At 43.8% G+C, this 27,272-nt stretch overlaps 1 protein-coding gene across 5 annotated transcripts in view; it reads right to left on the bottom strand.

Annotated features, from left to right (window-relative positions):
* Positions 1–27,272, bottom strand: part of DPP6 (dipeptidyl peptidase like 6) — a 792,069-nt gene that overhangs the window by 43,786 nt on the left and 721,011 nt on the right. For all 5 annotated transcript variants that reach the window (XM_050940410.1, XM_050940409.1, XM_050940406.1 and 2 more), the window contains 4 exons: positions 25,231–25,338; positions 23,021–23,112; positions 17,566–17,613; positions 15,242–15,360 (listed from right to left, as the gene is read on the bottom strand). In XM_050940410.1, coding sequence (XP_050796367.1) covers positions 15,242–15,360; positions 17,566–17,613; positions 23,021–23,112; positions 25,231–25,338 — 367 coding nt within the window. The remainder of the gene's footprint in view (positions 1–15,241; positions 15,361–17,565; positions 17,614–23,020; positions 23,113–25,230; positions 25,339–27,272) is intronic.

Here is a 27,272-nt window from a genome sequence, read left to right as displayed (position 1 = left end):
TGGCTTCAGGCAGGGGGGTGCAGCAGGGATTGGCTGGAGACAGGGCAGTGGGTGCGGGGATGGGTGTGGGCAGGATGGGCAGGGTGTGCACGGCTGGTGCGGGCAGGGCTGTGTGTGGGGCTGGCTGGCTTTGAGCAGGGCCACAGGTGTGTGGCAGCGATTGGCTGGAGACAGGGCAGGGAGTTTGGCAGGGGCTGGCTGTGGGCATGGGGTGCAGAGCTGGCTGCAGGCAGGGGGGGGCAGGGCTGGTGCAGGCAGGGCAGGGGGTGCAGCAGAGGCAGCTGGAGCCCCCGCCCTTTAAATAGCCCCCAAGGCTCCGGGGGTTATTTAAAGGGCCTGGGGCTCCTCTGCTTCTACCCTCCCGGACCTTTTACATAGCCGCGGGAGCCCTGGAGAATACATGGGGGCGGGAGGGCTCCGGTGGCTATTTAAAGGATGGGGTGGCAGAAGCAGCTGGAGCCCCGGCCCTTTAAATAGCCCCCGGAAGCCCCCAATATCCCAGGGCTTTGGGGGCTATTTAAAGGGCCCAGAGCTCAAGCCGGGAGAGCAGCGCTGCAGGGTAGGGCTTGCGCTCCAGCCGGGGTTCCAGCTGGGAGAGCAGGGTTGCGGGGCGGCTTGCCCGGCTTCGGCCGGGGCTCCAGCCGGGAGAGCGGGGCCGCAGGGCGGCTTGTCCCGCTCCAGCTGGGGCTCCAGCTGGGGCCATGGGGCGGCTTGCCCCACTCCGGCTGGGGCTCCAGCCAGGAGAGCAGGGTTGCGGGGCAGCTTGACCCCCTCCGGCCGGGGCTCCAGCCGGGAGAGCGGGGTTGTGGGGCGGCTTGCTGCGCTCTGGCCGGGGCTCCAGCCAGGAGAGCGGGGTTGCGGGGCGGCTTGCTGCGCTCCGGCCGGGGCTCCAGCCGGGAGAGCAGGGTTGCGGGGCAGCTTGCTGCACTCTGGCCGGGCTCCAGCTGGGGTGGCGGGGCGGCTTGCGCGCTCTGGCTGGGGCTCCAGCAGGGACCGCGGTGCAGCTTGCCCCGCTCCAGCTGGGGCTCCAGCCAGGAGAGCCGGGCTGTGGGGCAGCCACGCTCCTGCCAGCACTTTGGTCAGGGGAGCAGGGCCATGGAAGACACTGGAGCAGACCGCAGCTGGAGTAAGTAAAAAAAATTTAAAAGGGCTTAAGGCACGGGGCCCGATTCCGGGGAATCGGCTGAATCGGCCTAAAGCCGGCCCTGGCCAAAGGTCACCCTGAATCCCAAGCTTCAGATGTCATAGCTGGCCCAGTAACATTTAAAAAGTTTTAACCTGAATCTAAGCAGGAAATGCTTCACAGACTCTTACTCCAAAATGCTTTGTCATCACCACTGGGTGTAATTTTACGATGTTGCTAGAAGACATGAAACCACGTTCCTCATAGACACTTCCTGACAGTCGAAATTCTACATAACTGAGTGAGTTTAAGAAGGGATTCAGTCTGGATTTTTTTTCTGTGAATTCAGTGCTTATGAACAGTCCTGGATTGAAAGCCTGGCCCAAACAGCAGCAATACAAGCCATCCTCCGCTGACCAACAGAAGTGCCTCACACCTAGCCTGAAGTGACCACATGTAGAGAAATTACACTTTCCAGGCCCGTCAATAACAAAAAGAGGGTCAAACAGCTTAATCTTGATACAGTAAATGGAACAATCACCCAATCCTTGTTTGCCAAACAACTGTCCTTTCCTTATTCAAATCTTTCCTGAAAGCTCACACCTGCTGTGTCACCTATAAGAAAGGAGTGAATTCTCCTAATTTCATAGACACTCACAGAGAGAAAAATGAAGAACTGCACATGCCAAACGAGAGTAACTGCATGTTCTTAGTACTGCTTCTTCTTCCTTTCTCACCTCATCCTTCCCTCACTTGGTGCAGCACATCTACAATTAGATTGTAAGCACTACGGGGCAAAGCATCTGTGTTTGTATGTGTTCTGTCAAGTTCTGAGCACACTTTGGACACTATACAGACAAGTCATAAATAATGCTGCCACCACAGCAAGATGGCAGAGTTAAAACTAAATTAACTTGTTATATTTCTCATAATTGTTTTATTTTAGCACAGATGTGACTCAAATCTCAATCCCTGCTCAAGAGACTATTGAACTTCACATACATACACGAAGGCACCTATTGGCACTTACTAGGATGATACAAGCTGCAGATCCAATCCAGCATTGTGCTCAGAATCTCTTATGAGATACTGGATGCCTTCCACTCCCATTGAAATCAGTGGGAGTTAAGATCATTCAGCATCTTGCAGGATCAGGCCCATAGTTATTAAAGTTGGCTATGTAATTACAGCATGGTTATTGAGTTGCTACTGAGGTAAAACACTGTACAGTGCTGTGTGCTAAAAACAGACAAGTGCAACCACTGAACCTCGTTAAATCTTCACTGCATGGTCTAATCATCCAGCATGCTGCTTTTGTTACAGGAATCTTGGGCTGCATGTTAATAGCTGGGTTTCTATCAGGTACATTTCTGTGCAATTAAGGGATTCAAGACTCATTGAATCTTACAGAACTGCTCTTTTATAATTTATCTATCTGGGTACTTACATGCCCCACATTACCACAGTGTCTGAGCACCTCACAGTCTTTAATGGATTTTAGCTTCACAACAGCGCTGTGAGCTAGAGAAGTATTATCCTCATTTTACAGATGGGAAACTGAGGCACTAAGTGACTTGCCTGGAGTCACACGGGAAGTTTGTGTCATAGCCAGGAATCTAATTCATGTCCTCTAATTCTCAGGCTACAGCTCTCACCACTAAACCATCCTTTCACTCTCATAAACATCAGTTAAATGCCTTTGAACACGTGCAGCTCAGAACTCGGTTTGGCCGGATTAGAGTTGTATCGGTAAATGCAAGTAAACGTCGATTTCGCCATACACACACAACCCAACAAAGAAATCTTTCGAGATAGGCAAAGTGAGAAAAATGCTGCTTGAGAACTTAAGGTTTGATTTAAGGATAGTTACTTTGTATATTTTGACATGTGAGGCTGAAAATTTATGTTTTAATGGTTATAAAACTTTAACTTTTTAAATCTCAACATCTACTCTCATTAAATACTTATTGTCAGACCTTCCGTAATTTCTCACAACTGTGACCATTTAAGTTGATAAAAATAGAAAAATGCTTGAAAATAAACACAAATATTATCCACCAAATTATTTCAAAAAATTGAATTTGGCCAAGCCCAATTAGAGTCTGTCCAGCAATTTATGCATATTTTGTGATTGTGCCCACTGGACAGGTCCACATTCAGAATGCATGGGATCTAGAGCATCAGGAGATGCTGCAAAATGAAGACTACTTTCTATTATAAATCATGAGGAGGATAAAGAGGTCAGTCCACCTACTGCTTTCTCTAATTTGTCTAAGGTCTTGGCTGCTGTGTGAAATATGTCAAGCTCAACATATTTTCCCCCCGCCTCTCAAGCTGTGCATTTTCACCATTACTCTCATTGATGTTAATGAGATTGAGATTTAGGAGAAAAACTACTAAAAATAATCAGATTTTAAGGTTATGGAAACATATTGCTGAAACAGTGATATACAAGTTTTCTATCGGATGCTTGGTACAACACATTAGTAAGTGTGGTTAGGTTTTGGATACAAAATACTGGATTAAGAACTGGTTCCACTGACTCGGAGGAGCCTTAAATCAATCTAAGGTTATGTCCACACTGCAATTAGGACCACGGTTGGCCCGTGCCAGCTGACTCAGGCTCGTGGGGCTTGGGCTATGGGGCAGTTTAACTGCATTGCAGGTATTCAGGCTTGGGCCGCAGCCTGAGCTCTGGGACCCTCCTGCTTTGCTGTAGCCCAAGCCCTAATGTCTACACTGCAATTAAATAGCCCTTTAGCCTGAGCCCCACATGACCGAGTCAGCTGCCACGGGCCTGCTGCAGGTTTTTAATTGCAGTGTCGACATAACCTTAGACTTTTCACCTTGGCATCTAAGGTGGTATCGGAGGGCCTGATCTCAGGTCTTCCCATTGACTTCCACGGCCACTGGCTCTGACCCCAAAAGCATAGGTTAAAAGATCTGATTAAGGAACTGGGAAAGGAGCAGAAAGAGCTTCATTATTCTCATGCTTCAGGGCATGAGCCAAACTTCCACTGAGAGGGTTAGGAAGACATGTCCCCTAAGGACAGATTATTACAAGAATTTTGAAGCTGGTAATTAGGCACCTTCCACTACTGGTGACAGGCTACCAACCTTGACAGATAACTGATCAGATCCAGAAAGTCAATGCACATCTTCCTTGGAGTGCTGTCTAGTAATCAGAGCAAGGCAATGGGGTCAGGACAGTTAACTCAGTGTTTGGCCATGTACAAGTCACTTACTCGTTCTGTGTCTCAGGCCTGGTCTACACTGGGGGGATCAATCTAAGTTACGCAACTTCGGCTACGTCAATAACATAGCTGAAGTCGACGTACTTAGATCGACTTACCGTGGTGTCTTCACTGGGGTGAGTCGACTGCTGCTGCTCCCCCACCGACTCCGCCTGTGCCTCTCGTGGTGGTGGAGTACAGAAGTCAACGGGAGAGCACTCGGGGATCGATTTATTGCGTCTAACTAGACCAAATCAATCAATCACCGCTGGATCAATTGCTGCCCGCCGATCTGGCGGATAGTGTAGACATACCCTCAGTTTCCCAGTTTGTAAAATGGGAGTTACAGTACTTACCTACTTCACCCAGATGTTGAGAGGGTTGGAGAGTTAATGTTGCAAAAGCAAAATGAAAAGGTAAGGAATTATTTATTTCACAAAGGAGGACGCTTTCATCTACACACTTGTATCTTGGTAATCCACAATGCAGAGAAATACAGAGGAATTATAATATTTAGCATTTAACACAGCACTTTTGATGTTCAAAGTGAATTACAAATACTAATTAATCCTCACAACACCCTTATGACACAGGTAGCTAAATATTATCCCGGTGCTAAAGATGGGGAAACTGAAGCAAAAGGTGAAGTGAATGGCCCAAGGTCAAAGAATAAGTGCCTGATAACCATAAGATGTAGAGAATCTTTAAAGATGTATAGATTCCAAGGTCAGATGGGACCACTGTGATCATCTGGTCTGATCTCCTGAGTAACAAGGTCTAGATCTCCCCCACAAACAATTCCTAGAGCACAGCTTCTAGGAAAAAAACATCCAATTTGAATTAAAAATGGTCATTGATCGAGACTCCACCACAATCCTTGATAAATTGTTCCAATGGTTAAAGAGGAACAAGGAACTCAGCACTTCAGATGGGACCCTTGCAGGATAAAGCATCTGAGCAACTTTTTCTTACAATCTTACAGATCAGTATTTGCTGGGTGGCAACTCACTAAAACTAATATATTTTTTCTGAGTAGATACTTGAATATTAAAAGCATTATAAGATGTACTGATAAGGTGTATCTGCTTCAATACAGAAAAAAGAGCTTAACATAAAATGTTGCTTTGTTACAGTAAAATTCATCAATAAATCCAAATGCTTTATTGGTTTTAATTTATCATTTATTAGTAACACATGCAAGCCTGGTTAACTTAAATCTGAAACTGTAACTGCTAAATGAGAGATAGCAAAACACTGACGCCTAAAAAGGGCAAAATCTTAAACTGTGGGGAAAATTATCTTTGTAGTATTGGAGAAAATCCTGGGGTCCTTACTCAATCAACACTGAATCCCTTATTAACAGGGCCCTGCCAAATTCACGGTCCATGACGCATTTTTGGTCTTTTACCCTGTACTATATAGATTTCACAGGGGAGACCAGTGTTTCCCAAACTGAGGGTCCTGACCCAAAAGGAGCTGTGGGGGAGAGAATCAGAAGGCTAATGTAGGGGGGTCATGGTCTTGCCACCATTACTTCTGCGCTGCCTTCAGCACTGGGTAGCCAGACACTGGTGGCTGTTAGCCAGGTGCCCAGCTCTGAAGGCAGTGCAGAAGTAAGGCCATACTATACCATGCCATCCTTACTTCTGCTGGTAGTGGTGCTGGTAGTGGTAGCTGCCTTCAGAGCTGGGCTCCCGGCCTGCAGCCGCTGCTCTCCACCAGCCCAGCTCTGAAGGCAGCACTGCTGCCAGTAGCAGTGCAAAAGTAAGTGTGGCAATACCACGACCGCCCCTACAATAACCTTGTGACCCCCCCGCCCCCAACCCCTTTTTGGGCCAGGACACCTATAGTTATAACACCATGAAATTTCAGATTTAAATAGATGATATGAAATTTAAGATTTTTTAAATCCTATGACCATGAAATTAACCAAAATTGACCATGAATTTGGTAGGGCCCTAATTATTAATAATTATTGGCTCAATATTAATGTGCATACTTATTGAAAATACATACACAATTTAATGTGATACTAATGGTCAGTATAAATGAAAGTTGAAGCCAGCTGATTTTCAGTAATGTCATCTGGCAAAGAATATATAACACTACAAGCAATGGTGTGAATTTTGTGTCTACTCACACATATCCTTTGACCATCACTAGTCTTTTAAGCCTTTGGATTACGCAGTGCCATGTTCTGAGCCTAATTCATACAAAACAACATTAATGCCTACCAGAATCCTATCTAGGTTCATCTCACAGAATATGGCACGCTCTGTTAGCAGCATATGCTGTCACAATAATCAACTAACTTGCCCACTTTCCTGACCAAGTCCAACTTTTCACTAGGGAGATTGCCTAGTACAGTTCTTAGTAAAAATTCTCTGTCCACATTGTTCTGAGAAACCATGCTAGAACCCAGCTAGCAACAACTGTGTTTAAACATGACTGTAGCTACCAAGGTTCCGATCCCTGGACACACAGATCCTTACAAGTGTAAACGCAAAGCTGACATATCTTGCTGAAGTTGCCCTCAGAAAACATAATTGATTTCACAGCACGATTAATAATGTCCCTTCAGCTCATCTATATGGAAAATGTATCATGTCAAGGGATCATGTCATTATATGATAGTGCTTCAACCTTGTTATAATACATCTTGGTCTTACAGTACATATGTGAACAGGAACTAACCATGCTGTAACCCAATGTTACATGTTGTAAAGCTTAGGGATGTAATCAAATGAGTCCACAGCATGGTTTTTGACCTGTCCACACAGGTAAGCCTAGACTTGCTAAAACATGATCTGGACATTGCTGAGTTACAACATGGCTAAAACTCGAGTGCGGCTGGGCCTTAGGAACTGGGATGTTCTGAAACTGCTGAGTCAGCACAACTTGGTAGTGAAAGCTTTTGACAACTCCAACAATGGCCAAGAAAATAAAATGAATGCAGCATAACGAAGACATTTTTCAAATGCTTAAACATAAACTTAAAAACTGGAGACAGCAAGTATCTATCGCACTTATGTGCTCCACTTTCCAGATGTTTGCATGCTCCTTAAAAATATGACATATTAGGCACTTCCTACAGGGAGGTAAGAAGATAAATTAAGTCCTCAGGAAACAGTTGAAAGAGCTTAAGTGTTTATAGCTACAGGGAGACTCTGTAAATGTTAAGCTTGTAGCACATAGTTTTTATTCTAATAAACATAAAAATGGCAAATATTCTGTACAGAGTTTAAACAATAACTTCTATATGTTCTGAACAGATACTCATTAGTCTTACGCTTTCCCCGCTCTGTCAAACATTTGTCATACCAAAGGGGCTCCTGTAAAGGCTCCCAATTACTTTCTCTACCATCTTCACTCATTATAGCAATAACCTTCATTCAATCATAGATATGCCTCCAGGTTTTACTGTTACTCTTGAATGTGTCTTTTGCCACTTCAGCACGGATGACGTCGGTAGCCTCTCCTATGGTTTCTGGCAATAATCAGCTAATTGAGGGTGGCTCTAGGGAGTTGAAGGGGATAGTTTGCATTTATTTTAGTTATACATTTTTTTAAATGGCAAATGAGCATGAAAATTGTATGGCTTTGTAAGGCCCGGTGGACTAGAACCCACATCTGTAGGGCCTAAGATGGCTGATAGCCCCACAGTGCCACACAATACTGCAGCAAGGAGAACTGTGGAGAGTAGGTGCTGCAGGAAGTACCGCCCAAAGGACTCAGAGTACTAATACCCTGTACCACTCTGATTGGTCAAGCACACTATTTAACCCTGGCAGGAGGCCCAGGATGTTGTCTAGGCAACCACACAGACTTTTGGCCTGATGTGACTCCAGACTTCACCTCGTCTTCTCATCTCTGGCCTCCAACCCATGCCTGACTCTTGCTTATTGAACCTGGCTCTAATGTTTCTTCCAACCCCTGCTCACCAACTACCGTTCTTGACATGTGGACCCCAACCCAGCTGTCACTGCTAGGCAAAACTGCCTATGCCCAGGTCCTTTACAGTATTTGACTATATTCCTCCCTATGGCCCTACATATGTACTTGCCTTCTTAGACCCCCATCCTGTAAACATTTACATACACAAGTAAGTTTAGGCATATGTGTAGCTCCACTGAACTCCGATAGATGCTTAGATATCACAGTGCATTCCCTGGCATGGTATAAGACCCTGAACAGAATAGTAAACACGTATAAAGGTGCAGGTATGAGAGCCAAAATTATAAACCCTTGAGGACAGAGACCCTGCCTTTGGGTGTGTTTGACACCTAGCACAATGAGGCTCCGATTCTGACTCGGGATTAAGGACACACCACGATATAAATATTATATAACTAGAATAATCTAGCTATGATGATGAACATAGTACCAGATGCCTCAATGTCATGATCAATTAAGACAAGGTCATTTGGAATTTGATGCAGGGTATCATTAATTTGAGAGTGCTGCTTCTACACTGGTATCAATCGCTCTCTCTAGGGAGTCCCATATGTTGCAATGCATTCCCTGTCCTCTACTTATACATCTCCTGTTCTCTGCTTTATGGGTCTGGTTCATTGGTGTGATCTGGCAGCACAAAGGCACTTTAACACCAGCTTTACTGGCCCCCCACCCCAGTAGGATTCCTCATGTCTAGGGGCATCCTCCAGCATTGTGGGGTCGCCATTGTGGCTTCAATGCTACCCCGTCCTCGCCACTGGAGTAGGGGACATGGCTAGGAAAAGCAGTTATTAGCTAGCGTGCACTTGCACCCAGCTGTATCCTGGTTTCCCACAACTCTTGAGCTCCTGCGTCAAGTACAGCTTGGTTGGATCTGAGCATCTGGTCCTACATCTGCAATATTTATTTGCCAAGAAGAGTGGGAATGATATCAGTGCTGTAAGAACTACCCCTCGAGCATACCAACACAGGAGACGCTGGGGAGCAGAGAAATCATATGAGATGTGTCTTCCAAAAGAGCTGGAACAGATCACACTTAATGGCAAATATTTCAGACAAACATATTAATGCTGTGAAAGGAGAATGGATTTGGTATCCAATGGAGGCAGATACAGCGGCCCATCTAGCTCACGGTGAGGTGGTACTGTCTCTCTCATAAGGCAAGATGACTTTTTTTCCCTATCCACTGATCGTACCCTTAATAAATAATAGGCTATTTTGTACTCCAGTGGCTAAGGAGTGATTACCAACAACAGAGACATTTCTGAGCAAAATACAATAGCTTTCGCTTCTCCTGCGTTTAGTTTCCCCACCCTTCTATCTATCAATTTTCTTTGTGTCATCCTTAAATAAATTATTGAATTCCTTCATGATAATGTATGATTATGGAGTGCTTTGATTTGAGGGCTGCTAAGTGTTTCATGAACAGCATGCATCCATATAATTTTGATCATGTATTAACTGGCAATAATATATGCGTGCGCCGTAGGTCTCCCTCACAATTAATCTTGTTTCTGGAATATCAGACATTAACCTTTTGTGGGGAAGATCCTGCCTCCCAAAATGTACTGAGCTGGATCCCACAGTCCTTACTTTGGCAACATCCCATTGCCTTCAAAGGGATTTTTGTCGGAGAGAAGACACCAGGATCAAGCCTGTTGATGTAAATTGATGGAGAAGTATACAATTTCCTATGCAATCAAAGCATGCTGTGCATCCCTCCCTCCCTCCCAGCATCATGCACAATCCTAATTACATTGGTCTTTTAGCAATGCCATTAGGTTAAGGTAATGAGTGAGGGAAGGATCCTTTGACCAGTGGCAGGGAGTGTGGCTACAGGGATATCCTTTGATAGGGCTTGATGCTGCAAGGTGCATGGGACTATTCATGAGAGTAAAGTAAAGCATGTGCTTAAGTGCTCTCTGGACTGGGGTCAGGCGGCTCAGCACCTTGCAGCATGGAGCCCATTACAGAGACCAAAAAGAACCTGCTTTCTTTAGCCACGCCTTGTCATTTTTATGTCTTTCATTTTCTTCATTGTACACAAGCACTTTCCCCGGCTTATACCTCTGTTGAGTTTTCACAGCACATTCTAGGGGAGAAAATATCATCACCACAATGAGCAATTTAAATGCAATTTAAAACCCTCCCCCTCATCCATACTATTTGTGTGTTTACATTACAGGGGTCAGAGAGTGTGACTGAGGCCTGGTCTACACTAGAAAACTAGGTCAGTTTAACTGTCGGTTGGGGGTGTGAAAAATCCACATCCCAGGAGTGGCGCTGCCAAGCCAATCTAAGTCTCTGTGTAGACAGTACTAGGCTGATGGGAGAATTCTTCTGTCAACCTACAAGAGCAGCCATCTCTTGGGGAGGTGGATTACCTATTCCAACAGGAGAACAAGAGTTGCCATCTTTCTAATTGCACAAAACTGAACACACTTCCCCTGGCCCCTGCCCCAAAGGCCCTGCCCCTTCTCCAACCCTTCTCTGAGGCCCTGCCCCTACCCACTCCATTCCCCCCCTCCGTTGCTCACTCTCCCCCACCCTCACTCAGTTTCACTAGGCTGGAGCAGGAGTTTGGGGTGCGGGAGGGGGTGATGGTTCTGGCTGGGGGTGCAGGCTCTGGGGTGGGGCCAGAAATGAGGTGTTCAGAGGCTCTGGGCTGGGGTGCAGGAGGGGGTGAGGGCTCTGGTTGCAGGTGCAGGCTCTGGGGTGGGGCTAGGGATGAGGGATGAAGGCTGGAGCTGAGGGGTTCAGAGTGCAGGAGCATGCACAGGGCTGGGTTAGAGGATGAGGTGCAGGAGAGGGTGAAAGCTCCAGCTGGAGGCTTGGGGGTGGAGCTGGGGATGAGCTGCTTGGGGTGCAAGAGGGGCTCAGAGCTGGGGTGAGTAGTTGGGGTGTGGGTGAGGGTGCGGGGTGTGGGCTCCAGGAGGGAGTTTGGGTGTGGGAGGGGACTCAGGCCTGGGGTTGAGGTGTGGGAGGGGGTGCGGGCTCCGGGAATGCGGGAGGGTGTTTCGACCTGGGGTGGGGGTTTGGGTGCAGGAGGGGGTGTGGGCTCTGAGAGGGACTTTGGGTGTGGAAGGGGGCTGGGGGTGCAGCATACAGGCTCTGGGAAACAGTTCCAACCTGGGGCAGGGGGTTTGGGTGTGGGAGGTGGTTCGGGGTGTGGGCTCCAGCTGGGTGGCACAGCAGGACTAAGGGAGGGTCTTCCTGCCCTTGCTGTGCACAACTCCCCAAAGCAGCCAGCACATCCAGCTCCTAGGTGCAGGGGCCGGGGGCTCTATACGTTGCCCACACCTGCAGGTGCTGCCTCCGCCGCTCCCATTGGCCGCGGTTCCCGGCCAATGGGAGCTGCAGAGCCAGCACTGAGGGAGGGGGCAGTGCACAGAGCCCCCCTTATTGCTCCAGTGGCTAGGGGCTGCAGGGATGTGCTAGCTCCTTCCGGGAGCTGTGTGGAGCCAGGGCAGGCAGGGAGCCTGCCTTAGCCCTGCACGCCACCAACGGACTTTTAACAGCCCGTGCACTGTAGTGCAAAGGAACAACAGAGCCACTGATCACTAGTCACAGATATATGTAGACAAGTGCAACATATTGTGACTAGCGTAATGTAGAGAACTGGAACATGGAAATGTCTGGAGCATGGAAACCGTAGACAGGCAAAGACACTAGAAAGATGCTTGCATTCTTCTTCAAAAGTGGCTGGCTGCAGAGTCAGCCTCAAAGCTCTCTACTAGGGGAAAGGCAGTGCTCCTCCAACATGCTCATTTCAGTAGTTTTATGTCTGTGTTGGCTATGTTTGTATGTGGTCACACAGGGAGGTATGGCTACTTACTTATCAGGATGTTCCTTCCAAAACCCCTGGGTCTGAGTTATCCAGCAGCAATAAAAAAACATTTTGGATACCAAAGCGGGGCCAGATTCATGCTAAGCATGACAAAGAACCATGTAAAAAGACGTCTCATATTATTCCAACTCATAAACCAGAAGGGGCTTGGTTCTCCTCTAACTTACACCAGTTTTACACTAGTGTTGTTCCACTGACTTCTGTGGGAGTTATTTTTGATTTTCACCACTGTGAGTGAAAGGCAAATAAAGACCAACATGCTCTCTGTTGTGCCACTTAATATGAAGTGTAATGAAGATGGATACACTGCAAAAGAAAAAGCTTAAATTATGAAATGCCTCCACATATTCAGCATACGTTAGACAGCTCAAAGCCTCGTTGTTGATATTTTGCCCATACCAGCTGCAAAACAATGTTTTCCTTGTACGCTGGTTGAAAATAAAGGGCCTGATACAGCTTTCACTTCCAATAGTGTGAATCAGGAGTAACTCCACTGACGTCAGTGGAGTGACATTGATCTACAATCGATGTGTGGGGAAGCCAAATCAGGACCCCTGTCTTTTCTTATATGCATATATTTTCCCAGTCTGTCTCATTATAGAGATGTCATTAGTGATCCCATAGTTAAGGGTGGGTTGACTTTTGCATTTAAACTGAGATTACATTTTGAGAATATAGTACTGTACAATTAGAACTCAGAGGGACAGATCCTCAGTGGGTGTCAATCAGCACAACTCCACTGAAGTAAATAGAGTTATGATGATTTGCACCAGCCGTGGAGCTGGTCCAGAGCGGTTTAGCTGAAAGTGATTATCTTTTGTACTTGGTTAATTTATGACTGTAGGGACATATATTCTAATAAAGTATATAAATCTCTCAAAGAATTACAGCAGTCTTATTGTAGATTGGCTCTAATGCAGTAGGAATTTATCAACATTTAGGGGTTGATAAGAACCATAATCTTGTTATTCACATGTGCTTCTAATTGTATTAAAACATTTAGCCTCTTAAAAAAGGGGAAATGGGCAATGTTATCAGCAATTACTGACAGCCTATCTTGAAACTGACACTTTAAAAAAAATGTACACAGCTTTCCTTGTCCAAAGACAAACTTGATCAACATGGCAATATTTACTGTACTACTCGACGTTTTCCAGTCAATTATACTCCAGTGTAAACATCTTCCATTGTTATAGATTCACAGAAATTGCAAGTGGAAATTATCCCTGAGGTCACCTAGTTCACCACACTGATAGTGTGGAGATGCTCCCTACAGGGCATTTTCTAATGTTTTATCTAGTCTCCTATGACAAATGTTCCAAATGATGGGGCCTATACAACTTTCCTGGGTAGAATACTCCACAGCCTGACATATCTCTCAGGAAGTTCTGCCTGATATTCCCTCTGACTATGCCCTTTCTCAGTTTCATCACATTGATACTGGTTATTTCCTCATGTAGCATCCTCAATACTTCCTCTTTGTCCTTGGAGTTGATTATAACATGGCAATTCTTGGCTCATAAGCAGGAGCGGAGCCAGGGTTTCTGACGCCCTAGGCAGATGGCCATTTTGCCGCCCACCGCGGGTCTGATGGACTTACCGCAGTCATACTGGCGGATGGTCCGCTGCTGGAAAGGCTCCAGTGGAGCTGCCGCAGTGACGCTGGCGGGCGGTGCACTGGTCTAAAGGCTCCGATGGACCTGCTGCAGGCATGACATTACACCAGCGCACCGTCCACCGAAATGACTGCAGCAGCTCCACCGGAGCCTTTCCAGCAGTGGACTGTCCGCCGGCATGACTGCGGTAGGTCCACCGGACCCGCATGCAGCCACCTGGCAAAATAGCGCCCCCTCAAAATTCTGGGGCCCTAGGCCATTGCCTAGGTCGCCTAATGGTAGCGCCGGCCCTGCTCATAAGAAGTGCTTTACAGTCAGACAAGGAGCAATTCACATCCTGACTGAGAGCCTGCTGACATAAAAAAAAAGGCACCTAACTGCATTTGGACAATTACATCATGACTGTGCCCACAAACTGGATATTTACACACACACACACACACAAAATTTGCATGTACCATGATGGTCACTGGTGCCTGAGGTTTTGCAAATCAGGCCCTTAGTCCTTGCGTATTTACTATAGGATTACAAACTCCTCAGAATTAAGAACCTTTTTTACTCTGCAACCACAGTAAAAAGTGAGAAGCCAGATCGTGAAATCCTTCCTCATTTTGGTGAGCACTTACTCAACTGAGCAGCCTCATTCACTTCAGTGGGATTACTGGTGTGAGTAATTGCTCACCAAGGTGAGTAAGGGCCCTGCAATCTGGCTCTATGTTTATATGTAATTTGGTAGAACTAGGTGGTGACTGCATTAGAAAGTTATAGAATTCTGCATTTATTCCTAATATGTCTTTAAAAAGGTAATTCAACGGTATTGAGTACACAGAACATTATTAAAGTCAAACGAAAATCCCCCATACACAACTGTAGTGCTATATTCACCCATGTTTGATAATAATACTTAAAACTCTGTGTTCAAACATAGACAGGCCAGTAAAATTTCAAAAGCACATAAGTGATGTAGGAGCCTAAGCCCCATTTTTAAAAGTAACTTGAGTGTTTAAGGCCAGATTTTCAAAGGTAATTAAGGCATAAAGATGCAGGGAGGCTTCTAGTGGGCTTTTCAAAAGCTCTTAAGCAGGTTAGGTGCCTAACTACCATTGAAATCAGGAGCCTAAATCTATTGAAAATCAATGGAATTTAGTCTCTTAAGTGCCCAAATCACTTTAGAAAATGGGATTTGGGCACTTCTGGAAATTTTACCCATAGTCACTAAATTCATTATGTCACAATATAACACACTTCAATGGAACAAGGAAATCACTGAAGCCTGAATTAGAGAGAACCATTGTCCTCAATTAGGATTAAGATTTTCCCTCCTTTAAATGTGTTTTTTAAATCATCAAGCAAAACAGATTATTTGAAGGCAACAGACCTTTGTGCTGCTGGTCGCAGTTCGAAGGTACATACTGAGCTTGGTTATTGCCTGCTCTAAAATCTCTCCTTAATAATAAAATAAACCTACCTTCACAGGTCAGTAAGAAGTACTCCATGTTGTGACTGAATGACGCACTGAAATAAGTACAGTTTTCAATCAAATCACAGGACAGACACTGCCTGTTGAAGTTTCCATTTGTGCTTGCACTGAAAAAGTTAATACATGTACATGAAGGTCAACTGAGCGAGGGTTATCTTGAAACAACATTTTTTTAACTTCATTGCATCGGAAAAAAAGAATATAACTTGTTCAGCTTTACTAAGAGACTAGGCATTCTAAATTGCTAAATTGTTGGGGTTTTGGGTGGGTGGGAGGGTGGGGGCAGGAGTTACCAGAACTGAAAAGATATTAAAGGGTATTGATGGCTTTTGTGCAAGGCAGGTGATTATGTTAGATGCTACAGCTTTCCAGAAAATGATGGATGCAACTGAACTTTCAATATAGACAACACATTTTAATTCAGGGAATAGACATGAAACTAGGGATTATTTCTGTGCTAGATGATGTTTATTGCAGACAAAGGAGAACTAGACATCTTTTCTTTAAGAGGCAGTTTTTCTGACTTGCTAGTGGCTACCTCATAGACAATCCTTTCCCTTCACATTCAAAGAGTGGGTCGTGGAGTGTTAACCACAACATCCAGGTAGAAAGAAAAGATCATGTTTTCCCGGCTTTGTTTCTGAAGTATACAATTTGGCCTGTGTGTGTGCTCAAGAGCACCATGCTGGTTAAAGGCTAAATAAGCATTTATTAACAAATAATAAATAATACTTTGAATGTCTATAGCACTTTGCAACTTCAAAATGCTTTACAAACATTACCTAACTGATCCTCAGAACACCTCTGTGAGGCATGTCAAGATTATTATTCCATTTCACGGGTAGCAAAACTGAAGCAGGGCAGCTGTGTGAAGACCAAAGGAACGGTCAGTGGCAGAGCTAGGGTCATCACACAGTTGTCCCTGGCTCCTGTTCCTGTTCCTGTGTTCTCTCCAGCTCACGCTTTTCTTCATGAGCGGAATCCCAGTGTGACTCACTAACTCAGAATTCACAAACTGAGGGCCAGATCCTCAGCCGATATAAACTGTCATAGCTCCATTGGCTTCAATGGGGCTATGACAATTTACATAAGTCGAGGCTCTGTTCTTGACAGTTCACTAAATGAGCCACCTTTAAAGGCTAGTGGGGTACGGCAAGGTGGAAGCAATGTGAATTGTGCCACCGTTTCCTGTGAAGAATTCTCCCTGAACTGAGCTTTCACACTGAGTTTTATTCACGCCCAAACAGACTCAGCATGATTTATTTAATTAAAAAATGCTGAAAGCAGCCTAGCTCCTCACAAAGCTGTGTGAATAGCAGTAGGCAAATACAGAGGTTTAAGAATTAAATTACTGGTAATTCAGTTTGTTGTAGTCTCTTCCCCATCTGAGAGAAAAAACCATTACATCATACTGCAGGATGTAAATATAGTGACAATCTCGTATCAAATGAAGCTAGCACTGCCCCTGCCAGCCTTCTCTTCATTGTGGATGCTTCCAAGGCAGGATAAAATACCACAAGATGGGATGACAGAAGGATGTTAGAGGAGAGGAATACAACAAACTTAACTGTCAGTATGTGCCTCCGTTTCCTCGTCTGTAAAATGGGAATAATAAACTTCCCTCCGGCCCAGGGTGTGAGAATTAATAAATTTGCATTTTCCAGTGCTTAGAAATATTCTATGAGAAAAAATAAGGCTGGAGTCTAAAGCCTCTTGGCAATTGAAACAAGCACTTTCTAGGATGGAATTTTTATTCTTTACTCCTTTCTCCTTCCCACACAGCAATGTTTTTATTGGCTGTACTATAGATACCATGTACATAAGCTAACCATTGTTTACCTACTACATCATCATTGAGAACATACTGGAGCCACATGAAATTGCAGAAAAACATTCACAAATGTTCAACAATTTTGTTCTGCCTGTTTTCAAGTACCAGCACTTCTGTGGTTTGGTTAGATTTCCATACAAACAGAAACATGATTGTGAAAAATACAAATGTATGCAATGATGCAACTTTTTGCAGTACATAACAATTTTGTTTGAAAATGTTTCCATTTTAATGTGCCATTTGCTTTAGCATGGGACCAATTTCTAACTGGCAATGAAATGAGAAAATGCTCAAATTTCAAGCATTTCAAACTTGGTTGCAAACTCCTTTCCCACTTGGTGACATGCTCAGATTTATTCCTTAGATTCAATCGGAGAATAAACAATGTCAGTAATGATGGGCACAATCCATTTTCTGTAATGACCTCATTCATAGAGGAATAACTAGAAAATGATCTCTATGAAAGGACTAAAAAACATACCTATATAAGTGTCGCCGTCTTGGTAAATCTTCTGTGCTGAGGAAGTAACTAAAAATACAAAGTACAGTAGTGAGAATTGGAGTTTTGGAAGGAGATTTACAAATATGTTATTAAACAGCATCTCCATCCTCACACCCGTCTTTTGAACATTTCCTTCATCTTGTGAAGCAAACTGCAAGAATACGTGACTTCCCCATTTCCCTGAATTAGAAAACCAGTCAGAAGGGACCTCTCTTCAGCACAGAATCAAGGAAATGTTTGGTAAACTGCACTGCAATTTAAAACAAAAACAAAAAAAATTTCAATTCTGAAGTATATATGACAGCTGTGCTTCAAGGGGAAAACGCTCCATGCACAACCCCCTGAATTCAGGTATGCAGGCTTGGCTTGACATCAGTAATTCGACAAGGGTGAGGCCTCATTTCTTGGGAGACAGGATTAGGCAGGTAAATGGATCAGGAGGTTGGAATGGAAACAGAATGTCTTTACTAGCTAAGATAGGGGAGCAACACACAGGGAACCATTTACAGTGGACAAGATAACAATGAATACAATAAGTCAGGAGTTGTACATGGACAGTGAATAGACAGAGCATTCCAGCAAAGTGACCAAGCCAATCCCAAAACATGTGATGCAATGTAGTGTGTAAAGGTATATAAAGGACGGAGCCTTCTGTGTAACTTTGGATGTGTGGTATACCCTGTACCCATCCTCTACGTTTAAGTCTAATCAACTCAGCGAAGCTTCTCCGTATGTGAAATAAAGAAACCTGAGCATCAAGACGAGAGTCAAACTGAGTTCTGGGGGACCTGTATGATGATGTCTCAGAGGCCACCCCAACATAGTGGTGCTGGGACTCAGATCGGATCAATTCATCCGGAGCAAGGAACATATAGTTTATTATACAGATAGCTCTACTGTCAAGGATCACACCCCTCAGTTTAGTAATGCCATTGGAAAGTTTTACATTTGAGTAGGCTTCCTGGCCACTGGAGCAGTAGGTTAAATCTAAGGGCAAACCTTACGGATTTCCCAGAGAGTACTGGGGGAGACTGGCTGGAAAAGGAAAGCCAACGAATTGTGCTAAACAAAAAATGCAGAAAAGAGAAGCAAAAAGCTTGTTATTGCAGGAACTAATCCTGGAAGTAAAAGCCCTGTGTAGAGAAGTAAAACAGTTAACCATTACGTGGGAAATTCTGAGAGAGAAAAGAATGGGGTGGAAGAGTACAAAGAGCTACATAAGGCATATGCTGTGCAGTCTAACAAGGCATGTTAAAAACAAAATAAAAGTGGATATTAGACAGGTACTTTAAATACCCATGTAAAAGAATGCTTGGCAGAGCACAGCAGAGGTCTGTTGAAGAGGTCACTGAAATGTTAAAAAATAGGACCCATTGGCAGCCATGAAAAATTAGTTCTTAGTTTCTTTTTTCCCTAAGGCAAAGAAAACCCGAATCAAGGCAGAAGTTTCACATGGATTATTTCTAGTGGCTAAAACTTTACAAATGAAATGTGTCAATTTAAGGGATGAGTGTAAAAGGCATAAAAAGCAAATGAAAGTTGTAAAGAGGGAAATAAACTAAATGGAAACAATTCCTGAAAGGTCAGGGAGAAAACAGTATCTGTTGCCTATTTGCATCATTCCAAAGGAAAAAGCAGCCATCCTTCAAGGACTGTATTTAGTGAGCACAGCTTTGCAAGCAAAGTGTACTACATTAAGAAACAAGTGGAAAAAAACATTGAAAAATAAGCTTAGAGATGCTGAAAGAATTCAGCTGAGAAATGTGTCACTGGAAAATAAGTAAGTGATTTAAGGAAAGAGTGTGAAGTTAAAAGTAGCTTTTGCACAAATGAACACTGCAGAGTTTGGGGGGAATTAAACAGTTGGGGGAGGTGGCTGTAAATATAAGTACAGTAACTCCACATTTAACGTTGTCCCACTTAACGTTGTTTCAATGTTACGTCCCTGCTCAATTAGGGAACATGCTCGTTTAAAGTTATGTAATGCTCCCTTATAACGTCGTTTGGCTGCCTGCTTGCAAGATTCCGTGGAAGAGCAGTGACTTTACAAGGGAGCGTTGCACAAGTTCCACTTCTCCACCTCCTCCCCTTCCCTCCCAGGCTTCCCCCACCGTCAAACAGCTGTTTGGTGGCACTTAGGACTTTCAGTGAGGGAAGGGGAGGAGTAGGGAAGCCCCACGTCTCTATTCCTCCCCCTCCCTCCCAGAAAGTCCTAAGTGCCGCCAAACAGCTCCTTGGCAGCGCTTAGGACTTTCTAGGAGGAAGGGGCAGAAGTGGGGAAGTGCCAAGTCTCTGCTCCTCGCTCTTTCTCCCAGAAAATCCTAAATGCAGCTAAACAGCTGTTTGGCAGTGCTTAGGACTTTCTAGGAAGGAGGGGGAGAAGTGGAGACGCGGGGCTTCCCTGCTCCTTCCCCGCCCTTCCAACACTTCATGCTTAGGACTTTCTGGGAGAGAGGGGCAGGAGCGGGGAAGCCCACATCTCCGCTCCTCCCACTCCTTTCCAGAAAGTCCTAAGCACCGCCAAACAGCTGTTTAGCAGCATTTAGGATTTTCTGGGAGGGAGGGCGAAGAGTGGAGATGTGGGGCTTCTCCGCTCTTCTCCCTCCCTCCCAGCACTTCGTGCTTAGGACTTTCTGGGAGGGAGGGGCAGGAGCAGGGAAGCCCTGTGTCTCTGCTCCTCCCCCTACCTCCCAGAAAGCCCTAAGCACCGCCAAACAGCTGGTTGGTGGTGCTTAGGACTTTTGGGGGGAGGGATGTGGCATGCTCTGGAGAGGAGGTGGAGTGGGGGTGGGACAGGAAGAGGTGGGCCTGGAGCATCCCCTGCAAAATCCGAGCCTGTTCTCCTGGGAATCTGCCATTGCTGCTGCAAAGGTGCTTCCCGGCATCCTTGCCTGCAGCGGGCTGTGCCTGTGTGGGGTAAGCCAGGGGCACTTCCCAACCATAGTAGAGTACAGTACTGTACAGTATACAGTATGATGCCTTTTGTCTGCCCCCCAAAAAATTCCTTGGAATCTAACCCCCCACATTTATGTTAAATTTTATGAGACAACTGGATTCGTTTAAGATTATTTTACTTAAAGTTGCATTTTTCATGAACATAACTACAAGGTTAAATGAGGAGGTACTGTAGTGAAGCCCAACCACCAAAAACCTATTTGAAAGTGCAAACCAAATTCTCTTTTCTTTCAACAAGTTATTAATTATGAATAACAGAGCTACTTTGAATGGTGCAGCGACCATTCAAAAACATGACAAAACCTCCAACCATTGAAATCCCTTTCAAAAGTTCTGTTTATCTGTGATGTACAATAAAATTTACTAAGAGAGTAAAACAAAAACTATATGGTGGAGTTTTGTAAGTAAAAAAAAAAGAGAGATTAAAATGTCTTAGACTAAAAACAGATCCAAAGGGTTTAGGGTTAAGACCTATTAAGAAAATATTGAACAAAAATGTTCATTTTATGTATGTATCAGTGTTATTAAATTTTACAGGTCGGCAGGTCTACCTAGAGAATTGTGCCTACTAAAATTTAGTGAAATATAGTTAAAAACTGTTGAAAAAAGTTTCTAAACAGAAATGGACACTTTAGAATGGGAGGGCAACTACACCAAAAAAAACTGAATAGGATTGCTACAGGAAGTGGAGTGTTTAAAACTGATGTGTCACTCAGAAACTAATTATGAGAACATGACCAAGCATTTCAACAGACGATAGCAGCAAAAGTATTGCATCCATTGAATAAGCAAAACCAAGGACTCATTAATGAAGTTTTGTTAACTGTATATACTATACATAATATTGTAATTGTTTTTAAAGAAGTATGGCATTAAGTCAATAGTAAGATAACAATATCTTGTGTAATATGTGGGGAATACATACTATGCAAAATAAAAGCGTTCTTAAGTGATATGAAGCAAGAAAACTTGACCTCTTTTTTCACCACAGAAAAGTTACCCCAACAAGGTATAAAGCTTTACCATGCACAGTACCTTTAAATACTTTTTTTTTAACTAGAGGTTTTAACAAAGCAACCCACCCCTTTTCCCATAACATTTGATCACTTTTAATTCTTTGAACAACTATATGGCTTCAGGCGCCTGAAAAACCCATTGAGAGCCTCTGCTTGAAGAGGGGATTCCAACTGTTAGGGAAGATATAGCCTGAACTTGGGAGGAATGTCAGTGTCTAAGCGTCACAGTGACACTGTAGCCAGCTCCATTTCTGTTTGATAAGTAGTGAAAGCACCAGCTTTCTGAGGTCACCTGTTACTGTTTCAGGTCCTTGAATTAGCTGGAAATGCAAGAGGTGGCCAACTTCAATTTGGAGTGCAAAGTCCAGGTTGACATCTCCATGAGGGCCAAAGGCCATGAGTTTTACAAAGATGGTGATGACCCACAGGAGCAGATATTGTCTTAGTGGGGGTGAGGGAGGACGGACTAACATAATGGCTGGAGTATCCAATCCAGCAGTTCTATTTCCTATAAACTGGGCTCACCTGAATATGTAGATTTCTCATATTGTGCAGTCAAATCACAAATATCACGTCATTAAAATTGCAATGTGAGTAATTATGCCAGCTTAGCCCTTAGCTCACACTGAAGTCAACAGGAACTGCAGGCATTTTTAGCTCCTTCCAGAATTGGGTCCGTAATTATCATTCAGTGTTTAGGATGGGCTAATGCTTTTTGACTCAGCTATTTAGTGCCAATGTGGGATAGTATTGGAGACAATAGATCATTTTACATTTAAGAAGTCTAGAATTCAGCAGCTTGCATCTCATTGAAACTTTGCCTGAAAGAGCAACTCCACACGATGTGAACTGGAAACCCCTTCAGAGTGCTCTCTTCTATGGTATTTTGCTGAGATTTAGGGCAATGCCAAGCACGCCAAGAACTGGAACATCAATAACAAAGGATCAAGGTAAAAATGAGGGAAATTGTAAAAACATGATGGCAGTTCACCAAGCAGAAATGTTTGTTCATTACAATAGTTTTTGTGTGTGTCAAACAGAATTCTTTCCAAGACTAGGAGGACTAAAAAGAGCAAAGCCTGTCAATGAACACAGAACTCTCTCTTCAAATTTTGAATCAAAAGTTGTTGATGAAGAAACATAGCAACACACACACGTATATATATGTAAACTGGGCTTCTTTCTGTTTGTCAAATATCAAAATGAGATTGATTATTAAACATACAAAGTCAGTGGTAGGGGAGGGAACAAACCAAGGCAAGACTTCATTGAAACACTAGATTGTAAACTAGAGATTAAGCCACGAACAGACGTAGCCAGCCCTCTCCTGCTGCCTGTACATCTAGCTGTTCATGTGCACAAACTGCTTTCAAGATGGCTCCTGTAGACTAGCTAACTCTAGAGCTAGACCTAAAAGATGAAAGTCTGTTTAGTTTGCCACTTACACCGACTTCTTTACTTACATTTTATGTCTCTTTTCATCATATGCCAAAATCTTTGTCACATCCCAATCACCAGATGTAATGGACTGCAAGTTATCACTGCTGCTATTGGGCTGCCAAAAAAAAAAAGTGTGTTTTCTTTTTTTCTGAAAAGACGACACTTGAACAAGACTAAAAAAACTTTATTTTTATTTCTCAAAACATGAAGCCCTCGTGACTCCTCCATGACTTGATAAAAGTAATCACTAATTTGTCATTCTCCCCAAAGTACTGCTATGAATGTGCAGACATGCTTAAATATACTGAACCAGATTCATCTCTGGCACAACTCCATTGACGATAATGGGATTAACTGGGCCGAGCATAAAGAATATAGATGGAAGTCTTTTCCTGTGATCCTCTTCTGCCCATAGGTTCTGGATAATAAACTCGGATGATTGTGCAGAGAGAAAGCCACTTATTTAGGAATAATGGAGGAGAAGCTTGTTTAAAAAAAACCCTAAAAGTGACATTCTTTGAATTTTGCTTGAAATGTGAAGACCTTTGTCATAACCTTAGTCCCAGATTTGGACCTTAGCGTCCAAAATATGGGGGTTAGCATGAAAACCTCCAAGCTTAGTTACCAGCTTGGACCTGGTACTTGCTGCCACCACCCAAAAAATTAGAGTGTTTTGGGGCACTCTGGTCCCCCTGAAAAACCTTCCCTGGGGACCCCAAGACCCAAATCCCTTGAGTCTCAAAACAGAGGGAAATAATCCTTTTTCCCTTCCCCCCTCCAGGTGCTCCTGGAGAGATACACAGACACAAGCTCTGTGAATCCAAACAGAGTGACTCCCCCTCTCTGTTCCCAATCCTGGAAACAAAAAGTACTTTCCTATTCCCCCAGAGGGAATGCAAAATCAGGCTAGCAAATCCAACACCCAGATCTCCCTTGATTTCTTCCTCCCACCAATTCCCTGGTGAGTACAGACTCAATTTCCCTGAAGTAAAGAAAAACTCCAACAGGTCTTAAAAGAAAGCTTTATATAAAAAGAAAGAAAAATACATACAAATGGTCTCTCTGTATTAAGATGATACAATACAGGGTCAATTGCTTAAAAGAATATTGAATAAACAGCCTTATTCAAAAAGAATACAAATTAAAGCACTCCAGCACTTATATTCATGCAAATACCAAAGAAAAGAAACCATATAACTTACTATCTGATCTCTTTGTCCTTACACTTAGAAACAGAAGACTAGAAAGTAGAAACTACTTCTCCAAAGCTCAGAGAAAGCAGGCAGACAGACAAAAGACTCAGACACTAAATTCCCTCCACCCAAAGTTGAAAAAATCCGGTTTCCTGATTGGTCCTCTGGTCAGGTGCTTCAGGTGAAAGAGACATTAACCCTTAGCTATCTGTTTATGACAACCTTTTAATTATAAATCTAAGCAAACTGCATCATTTGAAACTCTTGTTCATCCTATGCATGCCTGAAATGCTACTAGCATTTAGCTCATTTAAGGTATTCATCCTTATGGTCAGAGGAATTCAAATTCTCCATAGACACCTTGCCATACAGATTCATAGAGTCATAGACTCTAGGACTGGAAGGGACCTCGAGAGGTCATCGAGTCCAGTCCCCTGCCCTCATGGCTGGACCAAATACTGTCTAGACCATCCCTAATAGACATTTAGCTAACCTCCTCTTAAATATCTCCAGAGATGGAGATTCCACAACCTCCCGAGGCAGTTTATTCCAATGTTTAACCACCCTGACAGTTAGGAACTTTTTCCTAATGTCCAACCTAAACCTCCCTTGCTGCAGTTTAAGCCCATTGCTTCTTGTTTTATCCTTAGAGGCTAAGATGAACAAGTTTTCTCCCACCTCCTTATGACACTCTTTTAGATACCTGAAAACTGCTATCATGTCCCCTCTCAGTCTTCTCTTTTCCAGACTAAACAACCACAATTCTTTCAGCCTTCCTTCGTAGGTCACGTTCTCTAGACCTTTAATCATTCTTGTTGCTCTTCTCTGGACCCTCTCCAATTTCTCCACATCTTTCTTGAAATGCAGTGCCCAGAACTGGACACAATACTCCAACTGAGGCCTGACTAGCGCAGAGTAGAGCGGAAGAATGACTTCTCATGTCTTGCTCACAACACACCTGTTAATCTTGGGTCTCAACACAGGTATTATGTTCATGGCATATTCTAGTCAGCACTGACAATGAATAATAAAGGTTTCACCTGTGACGATGACATGGCAATATGGTAGAACTTTCCTCGCCCTCCTTGAGGAATGGCTCGGATGAAGAAAAACTTTCGTCCGTCTTTGGAAAATATTGGTTCTTCATTCTGTAAATGTCAATTGAATGGGTTTAATCATCACTAGTTAGGGCTTTATGGTGTTTTTTAAAACTGTTCAACACTGCAAAAAATGGAGGACTTCTAACAACCACTTAAAACAAATAAACAGCCCTCTCAAAACAGAGAAAAATGAGCCCTGAAATTCTGAAACCCGTTTTTTTTTTGTATCCCCTGAGAAGCAGTCATCTTTCAGCTAGCCTCTTGTGGAATTAAAGGGAGACAGACAGTAAGAAAGCACTCTTGGCTTCAAAGGCAATACCCATTTGTGAAGCATAGAAAAACCTACATGCCTACAGAGAAGTTTGTTTGGGGGCAACTGGAATGAAGCACTTTAATAAACACAGACTTAGCAGTGGGTGCCTAGCAAATCTTGTTTACTCAGCTGGAAAAACTGCATTGGGCTATGTATCATTCACATACATTTCCTTAAAGAAACATCACCAACCTGTCCTTTAGAGTCTAAGTCCTGTCTCCTTCCCTACCAGTGGCGGCTCTAGGTATTTTGCTGCCCCAAGCATGGCAGGCAGGCTGCCCTCGGCAGCATGCCTGCGGGAGGTCCCCGGTCCAGCGGATTCGGCGGCATGCCTGAAGGAGGTCCGCCGAAGCCGCAGGACCAGCAGACCCTCCGCAGGCATGCCGCCGAAGGCAGCCTGCCTGTCGCCCTCGTGGTGACCAGCAGAGCGCCCCCTGTGGCTTGCTGCCCCAGGCACGCGCTTGGTGTGCTGGTGCCTGGAGCTGCCCCTGTTTCCTACCTTCTCACAGATGATTAATTCACAAAATTATTTACAAGTGGGGGGGAGAAGGGAGAGAAAGAATAAAAAGAAAGAAGGTCTTTTAAACCTGTCTTTGCTTCAAGGCTCCTAGGTGAACCTGGTGATTGATTTTCATCCCATTATTATAACTTTCAGTCAGAGAGAGACAAGGTGCTATGTATGGAAATCAAACACTTCAGGCAGCAACTAGTTTGTTTCTGAAGACTGCTTTGTTTTCTTTTCTGCTGTAGGAATCCATGGGTGGCTGGGACCTTTCTAATGGGGGAAGATAGCTGTGTAGTAAACTACAAGGGAATGCAGAAGACTTTGATATATATGGTACCCAACGGTGGCAAAAATCATTAGCTCAATATATCATGGCATTTGGCTGGTTGCACCTCCTTTGTTTTAGGTCTTACTGGTAGAAAGGCTGGTTACTAAAGTACAAAATTTAATTTGTCAAAAGTGCATATCGAATGAACTTAGGAAGAATCTGAAGACTTCCTTCCCACGCCATTAGATGTTGCTTAGAGTACAAACAAGGCTCCACCATCTCTGTCTATCCTGGGGCACTCCTTGCATATTCAGTATGCTGTTAAGTCCCATAAGTTTCCCCCTCTCTGAGTACTGTTCAATGGAGCAATTCTTTCAGTCGGCCCCTTGTGTGCTCCACCAGCCATCCAATGGACACACCTGCCATGGCAGATATTCTGGTCTCATTCTTATCACGTCAAAAAACCAAGCAGAACCAACCAAGATCAATAACAACAACTTGATCATACTAGGTTTTGTTATAGATTAATTATTTGCATTAACAACAAATGAATCCATTTTACTTTTTTTAATGCTGCCATAGCATTCTTGCTTTATTTTACTTCGCTCATTGTCATTCATTATTTCACTTTCTATTAGTGTTAGATTTACAGAGTCTACATTTTGGGCCTAACCTGCCAGGTTTCCTTTTATTTTTCCTTCCTTACCTGTCTAGAACATTGTAAAGTATGACCATCTCTTGGCAAAATTTCATGAAATAAGTCTCACCTGTTTCTTATAGTTTCTAGAACTTTAAGTATGAAAATCTATATGACTATTTCCAGAGGCATGATAAGAAGATAAAAAAACCCTCTTGCAAACTACTATCACATGATGGGCCAAATTCTATGCTGGTGT

This window comes from Gopherus flavomarginatus, chromosome 2 (genome assembly GCF_025201925.1).
Source record: "Gopherus flavomarginatus isolate rGopFla2 chromosome 2, rGopFla2.mat.asm, whole genome shotgun sequence".
NCBI lineage: Eukaryota > Metazoa > Chordata > Testudines > Testudinidae > Gopherus > Gopherus flavomarginatus.
Note: the sequence above shows the minus strand (reverse complement) of the source record. Positions and strands in the feature narration are given on the sequence as shown.